Consider the following 22,888-nt stretch of genomic DNA (forward strand, 5'->3'; position numbering starts at 1 on the left):
AGCTGTCATTTCTCTAGCATTTTGATTGTCATGGTTAGGGGGGTCATTTCGCTTAATGTGCACTGCACTCTATGATATGTTCTGGTTTGACAGATGAGAAAACTAAAGGATACAGTCTGCTGTCAACTCTTAGTTATTCTTATAATGGTACAAACGTAGATAATATAGAACTCCATTTTTGTTAGGTTTGGGAAGGTTTGGTGTTTGTATGTAAATGAGGATGTGTAAGAATGAGAATGAATATGTTCTTTGTGATGCTTTATAACAAATGATGAAGGCACATAATAAAGGCTCAACTCCAGATGGATGAAAGAAACAGTGCAGCTTCCCCAACTCCCTCACTTGTGTGTTCTCTTTCCCACTCATGCCATCATTCATGTGTTACGGGGTAAAAGCATCCTTTTTGTCTAATGGAAGTGACCCTCCTGTCCCTACTCTAAGGCTATAATTCCTAGTAAGGTGAGGCTATATTCAAATGATGCAGCTGTTAACAGTGGAGTAAAGTCATTGAAAGCTTCAAGTTTCAAAAAAACATTTATCTTGGGAAATTCAGACTGTAGCATGAATTTTTTTCAGAGTTAATTGCATTTTATATAACCATTGTTTGGAGGTTTGGCTTAGGTCAGTGCCTTACTGTTTGGTGCTGTGTTTTGTAATCACCCTTAGTTCCATTAACATTTTCCTTACGCTTAAGATACTATCCATAGGCCGGGCGCGGTGGCTCATGCCTGTAATCCCAGCACTTTGGGAGTCCAAGGCGGGTGGATCATGAGGTCAAGAGATCGAGACTATCTTGGTTAACATGGTAAAACCCTATTTCTACTAAAAATACAAAAATTAGCTGGGCATGGTGGTGTGCACCTGTAGTCCCAGCTACTCGGGAGGCTGAGGCAGCAGAATCACTTGAACCCAGGAGGTGGAGGTTGCAGTGAGCTGAGATCACGCCACTACACTCTAGCCTGGCAACAGAGTGAGACTCTGTCTCAAAAAAAAGAAGATACTATCCATAAATTAAATATGTTGCTAATCCCAAAAATGTGATGTTAACCAGTAATTTTAGCCCTTACTGTATTAACTATTTACCTGATTTCCTAAAGTACTAACAAATTTGAACTTGACCGTTTGTTTCCTCCTGCTCATTTCCTTTTTGGATACTAAAATGTTTAGAGATCAGGCAGTAGGAGCATCCAGGCATCTGGATAATGTTGTAAGTGAGGTCATCAATCTTTTGGTCCTGGAGATTAATTGTTGGTGGTACCATTTCTGCAAGCCAAGCAGTAAGCAGTGAAGCCAGAGAGACTAAGCTGTTCTTGAAGTTCAAAGTATAAAACCATCTTCTTCCTGCTCCCTGGACCTATTGTGCCATCTGATTCTTACTAAAAGATATGGCAAGTTGAGGCTGTGGCCATGTCTCATACACAACGAACACAATATAACCAGGCAACTAAAGCAGGACCATATTGTCAGTTCTACTAACCTCGAAGACATAATGAGGGCAGCTCACATCTGGGGTGCTTTATAAAATAAAGAAACTGTTTTTGATGCATTAGAGGAGACACTGAATTATAAGAAAACAAATCCCAAGCTGGGAGTCAAGACAACTAGGTTTTAATCCTGGCTCAGTCAGTGGTCAGCTCTGTTACCTTAGTCCAGACTGCTTCTCTTTGGACAGCCGTTCATTCTCTTAGACTAAATGACAAGTCCGAATGTTTATAACGTCTCCTTTGCCCTGTACGTACCCCCTCAGGTGGCCAGGTGGTAAACCTGATGAACCAGCGCCTGCAAACAGGCTTTACAGAGAATGAAGTGCTCCAGATATTTTGTGATACCTGTGAAGCTGTTGCCCGCCTGCATCAGTGCAAAACTCCTATTATCCACCGGGACCTGAAGGTACAGACCACACTCTTTCATTACGGGCATTCTACTCAATATTTTGTGTCTGCCCCAGGGATGGAGTAGATACTGTGGGGATATGAGAGAAATTTAAGATATGGTCCCTGTTTTTATGTTTATATTCTGCCTGAGGAGAGAAAATAACAGAGGAAAAAGTACAGTACAGGTGTAAGTTTTATTACTTAAGCAGCCTCCAGAAATTCTTTATAATTATCACATGCCTGAGCCTGTGTTGTTTTTGTTTTTCCTGATATACTCCCCCCACTTTTTCAGGATTGTGAAAAATAATACTTTTAATTTAAATACTTAGTAAACAATGATGCTTGGTTTTTAAAGTCTTATTTCATATTTTGCAAAATCAACTAATTGATTTTTTTAATTGTCCTAATTGCCATCACCTTGCACTGTGCCTTTCATGTTGTAGTCACTTGACAGTGTTTGTTGAATGGAATTGGCACCTTGTTAGGGTTCAACTTAGCATGTATTGGGCACCAATTCCGTGCCATGTACTCTACTACATTTTATGTACAGTGTCTCTTCAGGGGGAGACATTCTTTGTTACGTTTTATAGTTGAGGAAACTAAGAAGCAGAGAGGTTATGTGACTTGCCTAAAGTCATATAACTAGGAAGGACAGTGCCAGAATTTGAATCCAGCCTTCAGATTCTAAATTACAATTTCTTTTCATTCTACCGTGTTTCAGGAAACATGCTTCATAGCTAATAACTTGAATCAGAATCCCCTAGCATGCTTGTTAAGTGCAGGCTGGTAGGTTCCACACTGAATCTCTTGGGCCAAAATTTTGGTAGTGACATCAGGGAAGCCCAAGAAGCCATATCTTAATAAGAACACTGGGTGGTTTTTGTATACTCTAAAGGTTTTGGGATAAAGCAGCATACCTGCATTTCTTTTATTTCTTAACTTTTTTTAAAAAATTGAGACATAATTCACATACTATAAAATTTACTGCTTTAAAGTATATAATTCAGGCCAGGCGTGGTGGCTCATGCCTATAATCCTAGCACTTCAGGAGGCCAAGGCGGGCAGATCACTTGAGATCAGGAGTTTGAGACCAGCCTGGCCAACATGGCGAAACCACGTCTCTACTAAAAATACAAAAAATTAGCCGGGCGTAGTAGCACATGCCTATAGTCCCAGGTACTCAGGAGGCGGAGGCATGAGAATCACTTGCACCTGGGAGGCAGGGGTTGCAGTGAGCGGAGATCACGCCACTGCACTCCAGCCTGAGCAACAGAGCGAGACTCTGCCTCAAAAAAAAAAAAAAAAAAAAAGTATAAAATTCAGCAGTTTCTAGTATACTTACAAAGTTGTGTAACCATCGCTACTATCTAATTCCAGAACATTTCATCATCCCCAAAAGAAACCCTGTATCCATTAGCAGTCCCTATTCTCTCTCCCCTTTCCCTCTCTCCTGGCAACCCCTAATCTACTTTCTGTCTCTGTATTTTCATGTTCTGAACATTTCATATAAATGGAATCATCATATGTGACCCCTTCTGTCTGACTTTTTCACTTAGCACAATGTTTTCAAGGTTTGTCAATGTTATAGTATGTATCAGTACTTCATTTTCGTAGTTTCATAATATTCTGTTGTATGGATGTACCACATTTTGTTTATCCATTCATTCACTGATGAACATTCGAGTTGTTTTCACTTTTTGGCTATTATGAATAATAACACTGCTATGAACATTCATGTACCAGTTTTTGTGTGGACATATGTTTTGAATTCTTATAGGTATATACCTAGGGGTAGATTGCGGGGTCATATAGTAGCTCTGTGTTTAACTTTTTGAGGACCCTTCAAACTGTTTTCCAAAGTAGCCACACTATTTTACGTCCATCGGCAATACGTGAAGGTTCCAGTTTCTCCACATCTTTACCAACACTTGTTATTGACCTTTTTTGTTTTAGCCATCCTAGTGGGTATGAAGTGGTACATCCTGGCATTTCTATATTAAGGCAGTTAGCTTACAGGAGAATGAGTATATACCTCCCAAAGGCTTAGATAGCTTTCTGTAGTGTACCTCTGCGCACAGTCAGCCCTTTTTTTCTGAGTAGAAATAGAGGAATGTGACCAGGCGTGGTGGCTCATGCCTATAATCCCAGCACTTTGGGAGGCTGAGGCGGGTGGATCACCTGTGGTCAGGAGTTCGAGACCAGCCTGGCCAACATGGTGAAACCCCATCTCTACTAAATACAAAAAATTAGCTGGGTGTGGTGGCTGGCACCTGTAATCCCAGCTACTTAGGAGGCTGAGGCAGAAGAATTGCTTGAACCCAGGAGGCGGAGGTTACAGTGAGCCGAGATTGTGCCACTACACTCCAGCCTGGGTGACAGAGCGAGACTCTGTCTCAAAAAAAAAAAAAAAAAAAAAAAGGCAAGGGGGGCAGGGAATGCATGTTGTTGAATATTTATTATTATAAGCTTAGCATAGCACAAGTACATAATTCTGTGGGGATGGGACAAATATAACATTGTTCCTACCCTCAAGATATTCAAAGTATTGTTGGTAAGAAGATACCAATGAAATATTTAGACTTGAAACAGAAATAGATGAAATATAAAACTCTATAGAAGAAAATGATGAATAGAAGATAATCAAGGGGTTTAATGTATGGCCAGATAGTGAGATCAGGCAGTGATGATTGGAATTTTCTGGAAAAGTGGGATTTTGAAGGCCTGATAGGAAGTAAGTGGTCACAGAGAGGATGAAGAACATTCTGGGTAGAGAGCAGAGCCAGAGGGCTCCCTGCAGAAGGGAACAGCAAGGTGTGTGGGGATGAGAAGGTGGGTCGGAGCTCCAGTGTGTGGCCAGTTGCAGACCAGGCTAGAGTGACCACAGGCATTGCTCTGAATATGTATTGACACTATTCCTAGTTGCCTTTAACAATGAGTAAAATTTTTGTTTAAATCCTGTTAGCATGTATTTCAGAACAGGCAGTGGTACCAAAACTTAAGGACCTGACCCCTGGCCTTGCTGCCTGCCTTGGAGAAGAGTGTGAGAGGCATAGAAATAGGGGAGAAATGTGGCTGGTGGGCACCGCTCTTATGATCCATGTGACCTTTTGCCTCTCTGTAGCCCCGTTCTGCACCCCTTCCATGTCAAATGGGGTTAGAGTTCATCCTGTGAACTCTGACTCTGCACCACCGTGTGACTCATACTGACGGAATTACAAGTGCTGTGAGAGGTGAGCATAGGCAGCTTCCTCCGTGTTGCCAAATGCAGAGAACATTTTCCAGTCCCTGTCTTATTCCCCCTGTGGCTTCTGGCTCCTTTGTGACTGTCTCTCCCTTGACCTCTATGACGGTGTCTTCCCCCCAGCTCCTCCTTTCCAGGCTCCTTGGCTTTCTTCTCAAATCACTAGCCTCTCCGAGCCTGAGTTTCATCATCTGTAAAGTGGAGCTAACAGTGCCTGCTCTGTTAGGGTGGTGGTGAGGTTGAATGAGGGAGTGCTTGTCAATCTCTAGGCGCACATCCCTGGCATGGTAAATGCCTGAAAGGGCTCAGAGGTGAGGACAAGCGAAAGAGCAGAGGGACACAGAGGATCCTTTTAGAAAGTAATATTCCAATGTTCTCAGAGTCTTCCTTTATATTAACTTTGTTTTTTGGTTTTTTTTGAGATGAAGTCTTGCTCTCTTGCCCAGGCTGTAGTGCAGTGGCACAATCTCGGCTCACTACAGCTGTCACTTCCTGGGTTCAAGCGATTCTCATGCCTCAGCCTCCCGAGTAGCTGGGATTACTGGTGCCCGCCACCACGCGTGGCTAATTTTTGTATTTTTAGTAGAGACGGGGTTTCACCATGTTAGCAAGACTGGTCTTGAACTCTTGACCTCAAGTGATCCGCCTGCCTTGGCCTCCCAAAGTGCTGGGATTATAGGCATGGGCCACCATGCCCAGCCCTCTTTATATTGATTTTTAAACACTTACTGGATTAAATGAAGCCTGAATGATAGTCATGTCATACCAGTAAATAACACCTGTCCAGCTTACGTAGTTACCAGGATAGCACTGCCTGGTGACATTCCCTGTGCTACAGTGAGGTGCTGGGTCAGCATCACCCAGTGATGGGGCCCTGGAGACAGAGCTCAGTGTCTTGCCTGGGATGCTGAGTAGGTCGGTGGGAGGGCTAAGGCAGCGGGCCCCAGCCTCTTCCTTCACTGCACTGAACAGCCCACAAGATGTTTCAGCAGGGGAATGCGGAGCAAACTGGAATGAAAGGCTAGAGTGAGGTTACCAGACTTCATTCCCCAGCCAGCCCTCAGTGCTTTACCCCTTGCACCTCAGTGCTCCTAAGAGGGAGGCAGCGCAATGCTGGACACACAGTAGTTGGCCTTCTGTATCTGATGTTCCACATCTGCAGATTCAACCATCTGTAGGTGGAGAATACACACAATTGTCCCCCCTTGTCTGTGGGTTTTGATGCATGGTTGGTTGCATGGAGGGAGATGTGAAACCTGCAGATAAGGAGAGCTGATTGTATTGGACTCTGTGGTTGTGTTTTCATCAATATTGAAGATCATCAGGCATGCTGCCAATTTGTTCACTGTGGTTCAGGAGACTCTTTCTCCTTTACCTTGGATATAGGGACCGTGGGAAGAGGCCTGGATTGTGATTGTTGCAGAGAAGTCCTGGTCGCTGTTGTTTTTAGTCATTGACTCCCCAGATCTTACACTCGATGCCATCTAGATGCTTTCATTAGCACGTTAGATTTTATTGCTGTCTGCTAGTATGTCCGCGGTGGGCAGTTACAGTTGTCTGCTGCATCTGCAGCTTCCCCAAGTGCTCCTGTTCACCCTGGCTCTGTCGTTGCATCACATAGTCTTAGCGACTCTGAGCTCCATGTCACTGTGAGAACCAGCCACCACAGTCCTAGCAGTAGTCAGGGCCAAAGAGTTCTCTATTTTCCTGTTTTCCAGAGAAAATGCTAGTTGCTTCTCTGTGAGCAGGATTTCCATTTGGTGAGAAGGTGCCACTGTGAATAAAAGTTAATAGGATGAGGGAAAGAGCACGGGCCAGGCCTACTTCGGGCCTTGTGGAGCCAGCACCACTCTGCCTGTGGGTCTGCTGGTTCACATGCAGAACTGAGGAAAGCCCCCTTGCCCTCCCTACTGCCTGTGCAGCCTTTCTTTCCAGTGACAGAGGAAATAAACTGAAAGTGGTCACTGTCCTTAAGCAGCTTATGTTCTAAAAATAACCATAGCAGAAGCGCTGTTCTATATTGAAGATCTCTCCTCTAATACATTATTTTAACACTTTAATCATTTTCCCCATTTTAAATTTTCATTTCTCTGAGAAAGATAAAGATCAGTATTGCAGATCATGTTGTTGTAGATCTGGGAAGGTCACCTAAGCCAGCCCTCTTCTTTACCAGTGAGGAAACCTCCGCACAGAAAGGCTGTGACCTGCACAGGTAGTTGAGTGATCAAACCAGAACGGAGACCACGGTTTTTCACTCCCGTTTTATTCTGTTGTATTATACCATGCTATTTGTCCAAGCACTTAAGAAAGGAGAAGAAAGGGTTAAGGCTTAACATGCACATTCATGTCGAAAGAGTCATAGATGTCTCCTTTGTTAGAATAGAGATTTTGATCTCATGAAGTATAATAGGATGAAGATTCTTGTCCCGTTTTTAGAAACACAGGTTTGAAAACCTGCATTCATCTAATCCTTCAAATTTTGCAGTGGCAATACATTCTCTGAGTGAAATGCCTAATGCCATACCTGTTTGGAATAATATTGAGATGAAGAGGTCAGTAGGAGGTAGCCTCTTAGATCTTTCTGCTAAAGCTGTAAGCAGAGTTTGACAGTGACAACTTCAATTGCACTCTTAAGCTGAGAGGCTGGGAAATGGGGTCAGCAGTATCGCACTCTCAAAGAATGGAAAGGTTCGGGATTGTAAGCAGTGGTAAACAATCTTGAGCTTCACCCTAAGGGACTTTGCCAAAAACAAAGTCCCTATGCAAATTCTCTGAAGCTTTCAGAAGGTGGTGTACGACTGTCTAGTTGGGTTTCTACCTTCTTAATCTCATATAATCTATTCACACCTGCTTACTTCTATCCCTGTTGATTTTTCTCTATACCCTGCCCTAGTCATCTCACACCCAGACTGTTGTACCTGCCCTTGTTGGCTTCCTTCTTTTCTTCTCCCTCAATTTTGCCAAGCTAATTTTCATAAAATGGTTGTCTTCATGTGCTGCTGACCTGAGAAAAATGCTGAATGGCGCCCAAGTGCCCTTCCTCAGTCTGCTGTCTGTGTGCTTCTCTGGTCCTCTCCCTTTCTCCTTCCTCCTTCCTCGCCAATCTCAACTGTCCATCCCCCTTAATTGCACAATGCACATCAGCACGGTGGGTGAGGGTGTGGTCCTGGCAGTCCGGTGGCCTGAGCCTAAATCCTGCCCTACTATCCTGTGACCTCAGACAAGTTAGGTAACTTCTCTGGCCTCTTTTTTCTAATCTATTAAGGGAGACAATAAGGCTTTGTAAGGATTATATGAAATACTCTGGGTGAAAGCGTGTGGAGCAGTGTCTGGCACTTAATAAGTGCTGTTAGTTGCTACTGTTATTATCACTCTGGTTTCTATGCTTTGTTCCTGTTATTAGTTTCACTTTTGTAAGTCCTTCACTTCCTCCATGGCTCCACATTGTCTTGTCTCCCCTTTCCTGACAGCAGTGGTTCATAATAGGTCCTTTCCCATGTTTTCAGCTTTCTTTGCAGTACCGGTGCTATGCACAGCACTATTCCAGCCACAGTGGCCTGCCTCTGTGCCTCAGACCCTTCAGGCACACTCCCATCTCAGGGCCTTTGTGCTACTGTTTTCTGCTTGGAATGCTCTTTCCCCAGATGGCACATGGCTGCTCCTTCTTCATCCAGGTCTCTGTTCCCCTTGGAGAGACCTTCCCTGACTATACTATTTAAAATAGCATTCCTCTTCACCTTACATACATTCACCTGCTGTATTCTTGTCATAATATTTATCACTACCAGGCAAGTATAATTATTTTCTTCTTATCCCCAGTTGGACTGTAAGCTCTGTGAGAGGATAGACCTTGTTGTGTTCACAGCCTTATCCCTAGAGCCTAGAAAAGTTCTTGGCATATAGTAGGAGTTGAAACGTGTTTCTTTTGTTTTTTAGTTTTTAATTTTTGTGGGTACGTAATGGGTGTATATAGGAGTTATATGAGACATTTTGATACTGGCATGCAATGTGTAATAATCACATCAGGATGAGTAGGATATCTACCACCTCAAGCATTTATCCTTTGTGTGAAACATGTTTCTTTGATAAATGTATGGTATAACAGCTTTTCTAGATGTACATTCCAGCATTAGAAGTGTAGAAACTGATTCAGAAAGGGAGTGCACACATACAATAGGAGAAGCATGGTTTTATATGAGCCCTGCCAGGTGCATGAGGCCGAGGAGGAAGATTGTTGCTGAATGATGCTGAATAAGTGATTTCATCAGCAACATTTAAGGGTCCCTGGTGTGTGTACAGCACTGGACAAGGTGTCATGGGAGATGCACAGGCATAACACAGTGCCCTTTTCTCTAAAGTTTTGTATTCTTACTTGGGAAGGCAAGCATAAATACATAAGAAGTTAAATACCAACCCACAGTGAAAGAAACATTGCCAAATTGTAAATAATTATCAGTGATTATTACCTACCAAAGGTTGGCAAAATTTATTTACAAAGGGCCAGATAATAAATATTTTAAGTCTGTCATAACTGCTCACTCTGCTGTCAGAGCTCAAAAGCAGCCATAAACTTTAGGGTAAGTAACAAGTGGGCATGGTTTGATTTGGCCTGAAGGCCTTTGGCAGCCTCTGCTATTGACAGTAAGTTCTGTAGATTTTGTGAACTGGTTGTGAAAGGTTTTTCTGAGGAGTTACAACTGGAGTGGAGAATGAGCAGTTGAATAAAAGGAGCAATTGAATAAAAGGACAAATTAGGTTGTGTATGGAATGCTTAGGAGACATCGAACAAATCAGCCTGGCTAGTGTTTAGACACTTCATTCCTTATTCACTAGATTTCTATTGTGGGGGCATTTCTGAACATAAAGCACCAAGAAAGTCCTGTCCTTAAGCTTGCACCCAATGCATTAGACAAGTATTGTCGCCCCTACTATAGTTGGAAGTAAGGATGGGGGCCTTGAGTAATTGCTCTGCTTCTAACCTGCTTCCTGTAGCAGGAATATAATTGCCTATCCTTTCTAGAGTGAGGTTGTTTAGGTTCACTTCCCAGCTGTACCAACTATTGGCTGTGTGACATTTAGCAAGTGACTTAATCACTCTGAGCCTCATTTTCTCCATCTGTGAGAGAAGGATAATAATCATATTGGGATTATGAGGATGTAGTGGGATAATCCATGTAAAATGCTGAGTACAGTAGTACTGGCAATAATAAAGCTCAGAAAATGATGGCTGTTATTTTTATAACCTCTAAATTAGATTGAAAACATTAGCGTTGTTTTGTTGGAATTATTTTAAATTCCTAAAGTGTGTATATGCTCAGGAAGCTTGACTGTGTCACTTTGTGTAAATAGATTAAACTGGTGAGCTTTATAAAAAAGACATAGATGATGGAAATATTTGCGTGCCTCAGCCTTATCTCAAAGGAATGAATCTCTCCTAATCTTTCATAACCCTGTGCTTAAGAATTGTTCATCATAGAACATACCTGTGCAGGTTGATGGCTGTAGTTCAAACTACCTATGTGGCTGGAAATTCCACGGTCAAAATTATAGATTAAAGTGATTCCAGGGTAATAGTGCCCCCAGCTACACCAGTATATCCTCTCTGGAAGAACAATAGACTTTAAACCCAGATCTTACAAGCTTTTTACAGATTAAGTTCCAAGGAATGTAAGTTAACAAAAACAAAAAGCTCCTCACAACACCACCATAAGCAAGGTTTAGTAGGAGTAAGAAACAATAAACTGCAGAATCAGTTGGCAGCAGAGACTTCAAATATTGGAATTGGCAGATACAGACTATAAAATATACTTAATGTAATTCTTAGAAGAATTAAAAGAAAGTATAGAAACAAGTATAGAAATTAGAGACTATTATAATTGACCAGTTGTTTTTAAAAGAATCAGTAGTAGTACAGTAGTACGGCCTGGATATTTGGTGGCTCCTATCTTGCGCCTGACACACCAGGTTTGCACACACATGCACACACCTACACAGTGTTTTTTGGTTTATTCCATTCAACATACATTTTTTATACCAAGCATTGTGTTAGGCACTAGGTAGAGAAGACCAAGAATATGATTACAAGAAGATGCTTATCTTTAAGGAGCTTATCTTTCAGAGTAGACTATTTTATAGTCTACTCTTGCCTTTGTTTTCCAAAGGTGATCAGTCTTTGGAAGGCTGAAGGCAAAAGACAATGGAGACTATAGTCTTAATGGCCTAACAAGATTTTTTGGCTGCCATTTTACTGCCCACACATAGCCAGGTCTGTCCTCCGGCATACTAGTCAGCTCAGTTCACCTAGACCCAAAATCAGTACACCTTGAGTACATAGTGCCCGCTATTTTGGAGTTGTCATTTCATTTGTAGAGTCCTTTGATACCAGGGATTTCTCTAGATTTGGGGCTTTATAAGCTCCCTGCTGCCTAGAACTCCTAACTCACTGCCCAAAGAATTCATTTATTTAAAAAATTAGGGCAATACATTAACAGGAAAACTGCCCATTTATCCCCAGACATTCTATCACATTGAGAAGTAACTGAAACATAAGCAATATTAATTCTGAATATCCTAACCTAGTGTAGTAAAGACATTTATATAAGTACTTATAAGGTCCAAGTGAAGTAATTCACATCATGAGAGAATGAAATACTGAAGGACAATAGGGAAAGAGTGACATTTTATCTGAGTGGGAGCCTGAAAGTTTCAAAAAGGACATGGCATTTGAACTGGGGTTTGAAATGAGATTTTGATAGTTGGCTAAGGAGGTGGGGTTGTGGAGGGCATCCTGGCCTAAAAGAAGAGCAAGAGCAAAGGCACAGGTCAGAGGCTTGAAAGTATGAGGATGGTTTCTGCAGAGGTGAGAAATGTGGCTGAAATTTACAAAAATGGCACTCTTGCATCCCCCACCGTGGAGTTTCCTCTTTTTGCCCTCTCCACCCACTTTTCCCTCTTACTCTGCATCTCCTGTGTTCCACTTGGGATGACCCCTGTTGAGATACTTGGAGAGGAATAACTTTCCTGTGCACATTAATGAGACTGCCAGAAATAAAACGTTTATTTATGTGACTGTGAAACCAAATTTTCACGTGCATTACTAAATGATATCTTGGAATGGGTGGTTGGGGAATGTTTTTCAGGTTGAAAACATCCTCTTGCATGACCGAGGCCACTATGTCCTGTGTGACTTTGGAAGCGCCACCAACAAATTCCAGAATCCACAAACTGAGGGAGTCAATGCAGTAGAAGATGAGATTAAGAAGTAAGCTTTTTCTCCTTTCATGGAGTTTTGTCCACAATCAGATGAGCAACTTTACCTTCAGCTTATGGATGAGAAGGTCAGAGTGGGGAGAGAATGGTGATAGTCAGTTGTCCTTCATCTCAGAGCATCATGTTCACAGTTGGGTTGTTTGACTTTAAGTGAAGAATGAGGAGGGGGTTTACAAGCATACATCAGAGTAAAAGGAAGGACTCTTAGAGCACTTTATCAGTGGTCCTGTGGTCATTGTACATAGATGTTTTGATTTATGATGTCACAGAGCCTATAAAAAGCTGAGAGGTGCACACACCATAAAAGTACTAGCATGTTTTTAAGTATGATCACAACAACCATGACATTATCAGTCAAACAGATGTGCTTTTTACTGAACCCTAAATTGCTCCTTTCTTCCTGCTCATAAGGCGAGCTAAGTGGAAATAATGGTGAGTAGGTTATTAAAGTCTCTGCAGATACTGAATCACAGACTTTCATGAGAAAAAGCTTCTTTAGATTTGTGACTCCAATAAGAGCCTGACCCATTTTCTCCTCATGTCCACAATGTTGGATTTTTTACAGGCAGCAGCACTCGCTATTACTACTAATAAGTCAACAGTCTAGCCTGCACACCTACATCCTGATCTTCTCTGTCCTTTCATGCGTCACCCCAGACAACCATGCCCGGGGCAAGAAGAACCTGATCGACCCAAGGCCCTGAGGGATGCCTAGACGTGTCCCATCTGGGATCTAGAGACTAAAGCATCATAAATCACATGCTTGGTAACACCAAGACACTCACTTCGAGGACGTGCTTATACTACTTTTTTCTGGAGCAAGAGATAAAACTGTTATTTCAGCCTGATTCCAGGAGCAAAGATGAAGGGCTCTTGATTCCATCCACTCCTCCCCCCAGCCAGGGCCCACTTTCTGCTCTTCTGCAGAGTACCACAGTCAGTATTACATCTCTGTGTTGAGCCAAATGTAAAGGCCATTTTTAAAACAACAAATTGACAAAATATAGTATCAGTATAAGAATTTTGAGAAGATTTTGTCATTTGAGGACCCAAGAAAAGTTGCTTTTAGAATTTATTTAATGCATTAGTGTCTGAGTCCCCACATGTTCTTAGACTAGGAGGACTGCTGCCAGAACGCCTTGGTGTGATGATATGATTGTACCAAGGACAGCCTTTCATTTTATCTCTACTAATATTTCATACTCTCTTCTGCAGATTGCTCCCAGGGATTCTGTTAATGTAAAAAGAAAAAAAGTATTTCTGCTGCTCCTGGTTTTTAACTATAGTATTGACATATTTAATAAAAAATGAATCTCTTGATTGTAGATACACAACGCTGTCCTATCGAGCACCAGAAATGGTCAACCTGTACAGTGGCAAAATCATCACTACGAAGGCAGACATTTGGGTAGGTGTCAGGTAACCTATCCATACCTCAGATAGCAGCAGTCTTGACTGTGAATTCCCAAGGTTAATGCACACAGCGCTATAGCATGGTGGCTACTATACCATATCATGGTCTACTTACCCCTCAAGGTTATTCTTGATGTGAGAATACCAGCCACTGCTTCTTGAAGCATGATAAAGAAAATTACTTCCAAGCTCTGTGAAAATTATTTAGATTTTTTTTCATGTATATGTTACTGGTTCTTAAGAGCAAAACAGGTAAATACTTATTATTTACTGGAACACGATTTGGTAATAATGGTAGAAATAATGTAACTCAGCTGCTAACAGTGGTGTTGGGTTCTAAAACTCATGTTTCTAATACATTAATAGTCTATAGTTTTTGTATCTGCTAGTAAATGTGGATGGTGCCAGTTTCTCATTAGATCCGTTTAGAGTCATGATAAATAAGCCACAAGTAGCAATCTGCTATCTTTATTTTTTAGGCTCTTGGATGTTTGTTGTATAAATTATGCTACTTCACTTTGCCATTTGGGGAAAGTCAGGTGGCAATTTGTGATGGAAACTTCACAATTCCTGATAATTCTCGATATTCTCAAGACATGCACTGCCTAATTAGTAAGTATTTTAAGTTTCTAGTTTCATATTTTTATTTCTAATCACAAAGAATGAATTGGGGGATAAAGGGATTAGATTCCAGGAGTAATGAGTTAGATGCAAAGGTAAAGAAATTAGTTGATAATGATTGGGAACTCAAAGACAATGTAACTGTCTAGTTAGAGTGGTGGATCTTTTTGCTAGAAATCTGAAGTTCTGTTTCACACCTGAGCCCAGCCACCCAAGCATAAATCCTAACTGCCTGGAGCAGTATAGTGCTTCTATATTCTGTTGCAGTCTCTATGAAAGCTCCGGTACCAAAGGAGTCCAGCTGACTCATATCAAGTGATAAGAAATTCATCTTTGCAAAACTGGAAGCAACTCAAATGAAAATGATTGCAGTACATTCACTGGAGTGAATACATAATTAAGACTATATCACTCCATGGAACCAGGTTTTTCTTCTCATTTAGGTTAATCACTGGATTTTGATAACATGCATCTAAACTCAATGCTTTCTTAAAAATAGTCTTAAGATTCCCCACTATTTGGTATCATCATAGCAAGCATATGTACTAACATTCATTAACCAGATGGTAGAATAAGTAATCTTTAAAGAAAAAAAAAAGAATAATCTTTGCACAAAGCCCCTATACTAAAATGCTAAAGAAGCAGAGATTTTTATCATCTTTCCACATTGGTCAAGACTCTTAACATCTAAGTTTTCACTGTTATGGATTGATTATAAATCCTGAGCAACCCATTTGGGTCCTGCATGGGGATACACTGGAAAAAATAGAAGCAGCAAATGTGGGTGGAGCATCTGACATTTGTTGAGGGCCTACTTATACCTCATTTAATTCTTAAAATCCTTTATGTATTAAGTGTAATTATTCCCATTATGCAAATGAGGAAACTGAAACTGAGAAAATGTAGGTAACTTATCCACTTAACATAGATACAGCTTTTAAGGTGCTGCCCATTCCATTGTGCCAGTTTTGTCAATCAGCCTCTTCCATTTATTAACAAAAAAAGGAGGAATATTTAAAGGGCTGGATTATGACATTTAATAATTGTTGGATTGTTTTGAGAGATAAAGCATTATGTCCATGTTAGAATTCCAGGTATGTAAGTGAGATTGGTAGGAAATATGGGAAAATGGCCAACTTTGATATTAGACTAGTATTATTTTTTGATAATTTTTAAAACATTTATGCAGTAAATTCATATTGGGAAATACAACTCTTTATGAATGTCTATACCATGGACATCTTTCCCAAACTGCTTGCAAACCATTTGGCAACTCCACTATCACCCTAAACGCACAGATCTAAAATTAAGTTTATCATCATTAGCCCTCCTTCCTTCTTTTTACCCTCAATACCCAGTTCCCCTGTCCTCTTTTCAGTTTCTCTCAGTGGTATCACCATTGAAGCCTGGAAGAATGAAATTTAAGATTTCTTTGGATCCAGCTAGCAAGGGAGGAAAGGTTCAGTCGTGTACTCGGCCATATTCCTTTTTTGGAGTTTCTACTGTTTTCATTACATTCTTTATACGAACATCACTGTCACCATAATATATACAGACTCTGTCAGCTCATGCCTTTACTGTTGGACTGGTCACCAGCTTTTCTCCTCTCTTTTCAATCCATCCAGCACACCCTCACCAAAAGATTCCTCTTATAAAACACCACCTCTCATGTCCCTGATTAGGAAACTCTAGCGGCTTGCCAATGGTCTCACAGTAGGGCTCAGCTTCTTAGCGTGGCATTTAAGATTCTGATTCTGATTGCATTCCACCCACTCAGCCTTCTCTCTACCCTGTCCTTCTGGCTCCTCTATTTACTTGCAGCAAGGCATTCTCTTGTCTTTCTCCAAGTCCTTCTTTGCTCAGACTGTTCTCTTAACTAGAATGTCTTTTTCTTTGCTTCCCCGCTGACTAAATTCTGTCCTGCCTTCAAGGTCCACCTCAAGCTCTGCCTCTTCTGCAAGGCAGTCACAAGGCTTCACCCTCACTGATCTTTTTGGAACTTAGTGTCCAGAGCATTCACTTTATTATTTAAGCAGTCAGCTGCCTTGCGTTGTTGTTTGCATGTGTATGTGTATGTTTGTGGTCTTCTCAAATATTTTTTTTCCCCCTGAGGATTTTTCCAGCCTCAGGGAGGCAGAAGCTTAAAGGACCTGGAAATAGACAAGTGATCTATTGGTCACAGGAAAAGTAGATATGCATACGTTACTTTGTAATTTCTTTTAATCTGGAAACCAGCTAATATTTCCAACAAAAGAATAATAAGTAAATTCATGAAGTTTGGGTTTTGGTTATAATTATTAAGAATAATCATTCGTTTAGTAAGATAAGATGAACCAAGGAAGCCCATGGTAAGACCGTGTAACCTCCTAGGTATCGGAGTATGAAGGTGGTAACTTTCATATTGAGAGCTTGAGTCCCTCTGGTGCAAAGCATAGAATATGAACTTTAAGTATCTTTGTTACAATCTATATATTTTATTTTCTTATGGATATTAAATATTTCAGGAACATTAGAGCTTCTCTTTCTAAGGGAGAGAAAAGGAGATAATTATACTGTCTGACTTCTATGAAAAATAAAAGTTTAAAAACAAAACATTGGGAGTAGAGAGAGGAATGATGCTTCCTAGCTAGTGTAATAACTGTTGGAATATTATTAAATAAATTCACATATGTTTGCCTTAGGGTATATGTTGGAACCAGACCCTGACAAAAGGCCGGATATTTACCAGGTGTCCTACTTCTCATTTAAGCTACTCAAGAAAGAGTGCCCAATTCCAAATGTACAGGTACGTGAATGGTGCTATTTAAAGGGAGTAAACATTATCAAATTGCCATTTTGAGCTCCTGGGGTGTTAATCAGCTGTTTAAATGAATTTAGATGTCCCTTGCTTTATCTACTGGGGGTAGTCAAGCAAAGCTAACTGTGAAGCAGTTGCCATAAAGGGAATCCAATTTTCCCATGGAATTTAATTATAAAACTGAAGCAATTGTACTGAACAAAAAAATGCCCTAGGGATTGAGTTGGACACTTTGGATGAAGATTGACCAACTTCATGTCTGTCAACTCTTCTAGTTCTCTGAGAGCCACATGCCTGTTGTAGTCACCTGGAGGTGATTACAGGCAGGCTACTTTCCCGAGGCAATGCCTTGGACATGCCCCCATGCCTGTTAGAACCTACGCCCCTTGTCCCCGTTCTCCTTCCTTGCAGCAGAGCTTTCTTGATTTTGCTTCTGCTGTTGGCCATTTATAACTCACACTCCTCTTTCTCTGTCCTTCCAGCACATCAAGCCATAAGAATGTTTTCTACATTTAGTAATCCTAAACTCTGCACTCAGTTTTCAGAGCAAAATGCTTGCAAATGTCCTTTTTACAGATTTCAAATGTTGCTAGTATGGCTGGGCGTGGTGGCTCACGTCTGTAATCCCAGCACTTTGGGAGGCCGAGGAGGATGGATCACCTGAGGTCAGGAGTTCAAGACCAGCCTGGCCAACATGGCAAAACCCCATCTCTACTAAAAATCCTTGCATATTTTTCATGTCATATTGTGATTTATTTTTCTTAAATATTTTATTAATGGATGCTATAATAATAGATTCTGATCTGAAATTTTCTTGCTAGTTCCTCCAATAATGAACTTTTGATTTCACTGCTGGGACTTAAGGGTGCTGCTCCTCTTTCACTCTCACATTTGGAATCAGATGTGGGGTTCATCCATGTGGAGCTCAGAATATTGGCTTTATTACTAATAAGCTTGAGTCAGAAGATGCAGCTTGACCAGTCAGGCTCCCTAGCATTAGACCCACATGACTGAGATGTAAACACCTGATTCCTGGGGGACCAGCTCTTCTTTAAAGGAAGGAGGGCAAAGCAAACCGGACCAGCTCAGTTTTTCTACAGTCTTAACAGTCACAGAAGTCAACTCTTCTCCTTTGGGAGAGGAATGCTTGAAGAAGAGGAAGTGCTAGAAGTTTTCTAGCAGAAAATCTCCCCCCACCTGGAAACATGAAGGAAGCCAGAGGACCCTCCTAAAAGGCCAGTTTTATAACTAGTATTGTGTGTTGGTTTCCCAGATTAAAACAAGGGATACTGTGCAGTAACCAAACATGACTGTCTTCTTTTGTAGTCCCACTTTCCCATTCATAAAGTTAAATAATGTGAAATCTAAGTGGAAGCATTCAGATTGGTAGCTAGTTTTTTAAAAGTACACCTCACAAGTCTTATGTCATTTGGTACTCAGTAGTGGTAAGCACTTGTTTTAGGGTTAGGGACAGCTAGTTGGTGCTCCCTCATGAGGCATTATTAGATGGATAGTGCAGATTTCAAGCCAGAGGAACTCTCCTTGGCTTGTGGACTGAGTAGTGCCTCACATGTTGGGAAGGATACTGGCTCAGCAGCCATACACAGAGGTGGCTGTGGTTTTCTCTGAGCATTCTAACTTGCAGACTCAGTGCACCCTGGTTTGACACATTGATAAGCTCGAACGAAGATCTGTCTGGGATCCAGAATAATACCAGCTACAGACATTTCCTTCCCATTCCTTTCATAGCATCACTTCTAAGCTGTGCTATAGGAGGAGAAGGGCACTGAGATCAAGCCCCAGTGACTCACCATGGTACAGAAGGTAGAGAATAATCCGGGAATGTGTGCTGCACACAAGCTACTCTCTCCTCTTCTCAGATACATTGCTTCCCTGACTGTGGCTGAGTCTGATATGCATTTGGTTAACTTTCCTTCCCTCTACCAGACAGAGCTCAGGGCCTGGAAGCTGCTCCAGAAGATCCCAAAATGTGTTTCCATCAGCTCTCAGTCCCAATCAGGCTGCTTATTCTTTAACAAAGAAATCTGTGATGTCCTTTTGTTTTGTTCTGTTTTGTTTGCAATTCTATAGAACTCTCCCATTCCTGCAAAGCTTCCTGAACCAGTGAAAGCCAGTGAGGCAGCTGCAAAAAAGACCCAGCCAAAGGCCAGGTAAGAAATGCCTTCATGAACACATATCCTCCTTGGATTGCCACAGCAGCAGGGAATGATGCCTGTGTTTCTTGATTCTTATGTATGCTATCATGACCAGGGGCTGCACAGATCAGGAAAGCAAGCTCTGTCTTGCCTAGGCAGAAACTGTTCTTTGGGAATGCAAAAAGGAATATCATGAAATATTGTGATCTACATTTGAAAGAGAATCAAGAACTCTGAAGCTGTTTTCTTTGCATGGGAATAGGCTCAGGGGCATTCAGAGATGAGGCAACAGCAGACTTTAAATATTGCTAGTACGGCCAGGCGTGGTGGCTCACGTCTATAATTCCAGCACTTTGGGAGGCCTAGGAGGGTGGATCACCTGAGGTCGGGAGTTCAAGACCAGCCTGGCCAACATGACAAAATCCCATCTCTACTAAAAATACAAAAATTAGCTGGGTATGGTGGCACACACCTGTAGTCCCAGCTGCTTGGGAGGCTGAGGCAGGAGAATCACTTGAACCTGGAAGGTGGAGGTTGCAGTGAGCTGAGATCACGCCACCGCACTCTAGCCCGGGCGACAGAGCAAGACTCCATCTCAAAAACAAAACAAAACAAAAAAAGAATGTTGCTAGTACAAGAGTATCCTAAACATTAGGCAGGCATGGTAGCACGTGCCTGTGGTACCAACTGCTCTGGAGGCTGAGGCAGGAGAATTACTTGAGGTCAGGAGTTTGGGATCAGCCTGGGCAATACAGCGAGACCCTATCTCTTTTAAAAAAAATGTAAAAAATATCCTAAACATGTGTCCTGACTTTTGGTTAGCTGCATTCACCACCCTAACACTCAACCTCCCTTTCCTTCTTACTTTCTATGGCTCCAACCACATTAGGAAAATGCAGGTCAAAGCACCAGGTCAGTGAACAGCAGAAGACTCTCTGGGTCTTAGCTAATCACAGTCTATTCAACCTAGGTTCTTCCAAAAAGCAGATGCCAAAAGAGGATTAAACAAAGATGTTATTTGGGGAAATGCCCATGTGAGAGAAAACAGGGAGGGAGCCAGGAAAGGCTGGGAGTGCCATCGGAAGGCAATGCAAGTCTGACCCAGACAGAGGAGAAGAAGCATGGGTGGAAGTGACCTAGACTGTCGCACAACTTAAGTAAGACTCACCAAAGGTGTTGGGGTCCTTGTGCCAGTCAGCCAGCAGATAGTCTCTCATCTCCTAGGAATTCCTGTGGGTTGGAGGTTAGGGCTGGCAGCAACCTATGGGAAGCATGGCACCAGGGCAAACACACAGCAGTGCTGCATTTAGTGCTGCATTTTGGGAATGCAGCAGCTGAGCATTGGGGTTTTATGCTCCCTGTAGATGAAAGTCTACAAAGCACTTTCGCATGGCTGCCACCCCTTCCAAATGGCAGATTCTAGAGGTAGCGCAGGAGATATTTATACTCCTCTTTTTTCTACCACCATCACGAGTAAGTGCTAGCAGCAAACTGCGTCAACAAAGTACCCTGGATGGGAATATGTGAATTTTAATTGAACAGTCAAATAACATCTGTATCTTAAAAAGTTCTTTAATATTTATTAAATGCCTGCTGTGTACATGAAGTTATTTTAGATGTGCCTCTAAAGTAGTGAGACTTTGATTTTTAATAAACGTAGCAAACTTGCTTAACAAACAAAACTTGTTACTTTGTAGTCTGTCCATTTCCTTCACTAATTCTGCCATGCTCACCTCTTTGGAAGTTGTTTTGGGGCTGATTTAAGTAACTTAGTCCTTTGTGCTCATGGCTGTCTTGTACTAGGCTCAAACATGATATGTGCAGAGGGTAAGCAATGATCCCTTTCCCCACTCCACTCCACAAAACATACTCATTGAAGTCCATACAAACTAATATTTTGGACATTCTACAATTAATAAAACAGATTTACAGTTATTGATACATTTGATGTTCACATCTACCTTATGATGTAGGCATATGTTTTTCCCTTTTACGCATAAAGGACCCAAAGCTGAAAGAGGGTGAGTGACATACCCATTATCACACAGTTACTTAGTGAGGAGCTAGAACTCAAATATATTTTTCTTTGGCTTCAGATCCCATTGCTCTAATATGTTCCCCTCAAGAGATGATTAACGTGGAGGTTCTGCTGTTTGGGTTTCTACAGAAGCCTGCTCACCTCCCTCACCCTTGGCTTTTTCTTTTTTTCCTCTTTTTTTTTTTTTGAGATGGAGTCTTGCTCTGTCACCCAGGGTGGAGTGCAGTGGCGTGATCTTGGCTCACTGCAACCTCTGCCTCCCGGGTTCAAGCGATTCTTCAGCCTCAGCCTCCCGAGTAGCTGGGACTACAGGTGCGTGCCACCACACCCAGCTAATTTTTGTATTTTTAGTAGAGACGGCGTTTTGCCATGTTGGCCAGGCTGGTCTCAAACTCCTGACCTCAAGTGATCCACCCGCCTCAGCCTCCCAGAGTGCTGGGATTAAAGGTGTGAGCCACCACACCCAGCCGGCTTTTTCTTTCTTACACCTTTCTTCTTTTCTCCAGCACGTGTCCCATTTTTCTTCCCACATCCCTTGCCCAGGTTATAGCCCCCCAGATGTGATAGCCTTTATATCACCACTTCCCCAACCAGCACAAGAGCATCCCTCTAACAGGTTGCCAGTGCAAAGTTTCTGGGCCCAGGATGGACCTTGGAGGTATGTCATGGGAAGGACATGAGGCCAGCTGCTTTGCTTCCTGTTTTACATTCATGGAGGCTGTTTTGGAAATATTTTGACAAAACATGCTTTGGAAATATTCTTGAAACTTGTTAATTTTGGCCTAACCTCAGTTATACTCTGTAAAGTGGAGTTTCAAAGGATGGCCAACTCTGATCTGAGTTAGGTAGTAGCTAGCTGCCTGGACTGCTGTAAATGAGTGGAAGTTAGCACCTGGGCTTCTGCACCCCTCACAGGGAGCAAGCAGTCTTCCCTATATTAGTTTGAAAGTGTCGATCTGGCTGTGAATTACAGAAAGTCCAAAGTGACAGCTGCGTATAGAAGATAGATGTTTATTTTTTTCTCTCAAGTAAACAAAGTCTGGAGGTAAGTAGTCCAAGGCCAGCATGGCAGTTCTGCTCCATGAGGCCCTCAGGGATCTAGACTTCTTCAAGCTAACCACATCACCATTCCTACAGTGTAGCTATGGCTGCATGGATCAATATGGCAACATCTCTGCTCCTAGCAGCAGGATCAAGGAATAGTCAAAGAGGAAGACAGAGGACTTGAACCAGTTATTTCTTTTGGTTTCTGGAAACTGCCACATGATGATCTTCTTACATCTCATGTAATGCCAGGACTTAGAAACAGGTTCACACCTGTTTTCAAAAGAGACTGGACAATGTGATTTTTACTCTGGGTGACCCTGTGCCCAGCTAAAACTTTTGTTACTGTGGAAAAAAGATAGTATGTATATTGGAAGAAATGGAGTTTCTGTGACACTTCCTTTTTATTTTTAAACCCTTTGACTTGAATTATTT

At 41.8% G+C, this 22,888-nt stretch overlaps 1 protein-coding gene across 12 annotated transcripts in view; it reads left to right on the forward strand.

The window, feature by feature from the left end:
- The window catches only part of AAK1 (AP2 associated kinase 1), a 187,664-nt gene that overhangs the window by 99,620 nt on the left and 65,156 nt on the right, over positions 1-22,888 (forward strand). For all 12 annotated transcript variants that reach the window (XM_034953310.2, XM_034953311.3, XM_008956342.4 and 9 more), the window contains exons 5-10: positions 1,748-1,890; positions 12,255-12,376; positions 13,711-13,792; positions 14,277-14,409; positions 17,100-17,203; positions 19,307-19,386. In XM_034953310.2, coding sequence (XP_034809201.2) covers positions 1,748-1,890; positions 12,255-12,376; positions 13,711-13,792; positions 14,277-14,409; positions 17,100-17,203; positions 19,307-19,386 — 664 coding nt within the window. The remainder of the gene's footprint in view (positions 1-1,747; positions 1,891-12,254; positions 12,377-13,710; positions 13,793-14,276; positions 14,410-17,099; positions 17,204-19,306; positions 19,387-22,888) is intronic.

Source organism: Pan paniscus, chromosome 12, assembly GCF_029289425.2.
Source record: "Pan paniscus chromosome 12, NHGRI_mPanPan1-v2.0_pri, whole genome shotgun sequence".
NCBI classification, from domain to species: domain Eukaryota; kingdom Metazoa; phylum Chordata; class Mammalia; order Primates; family Hominidae; genus Pan; species Pan paniscus.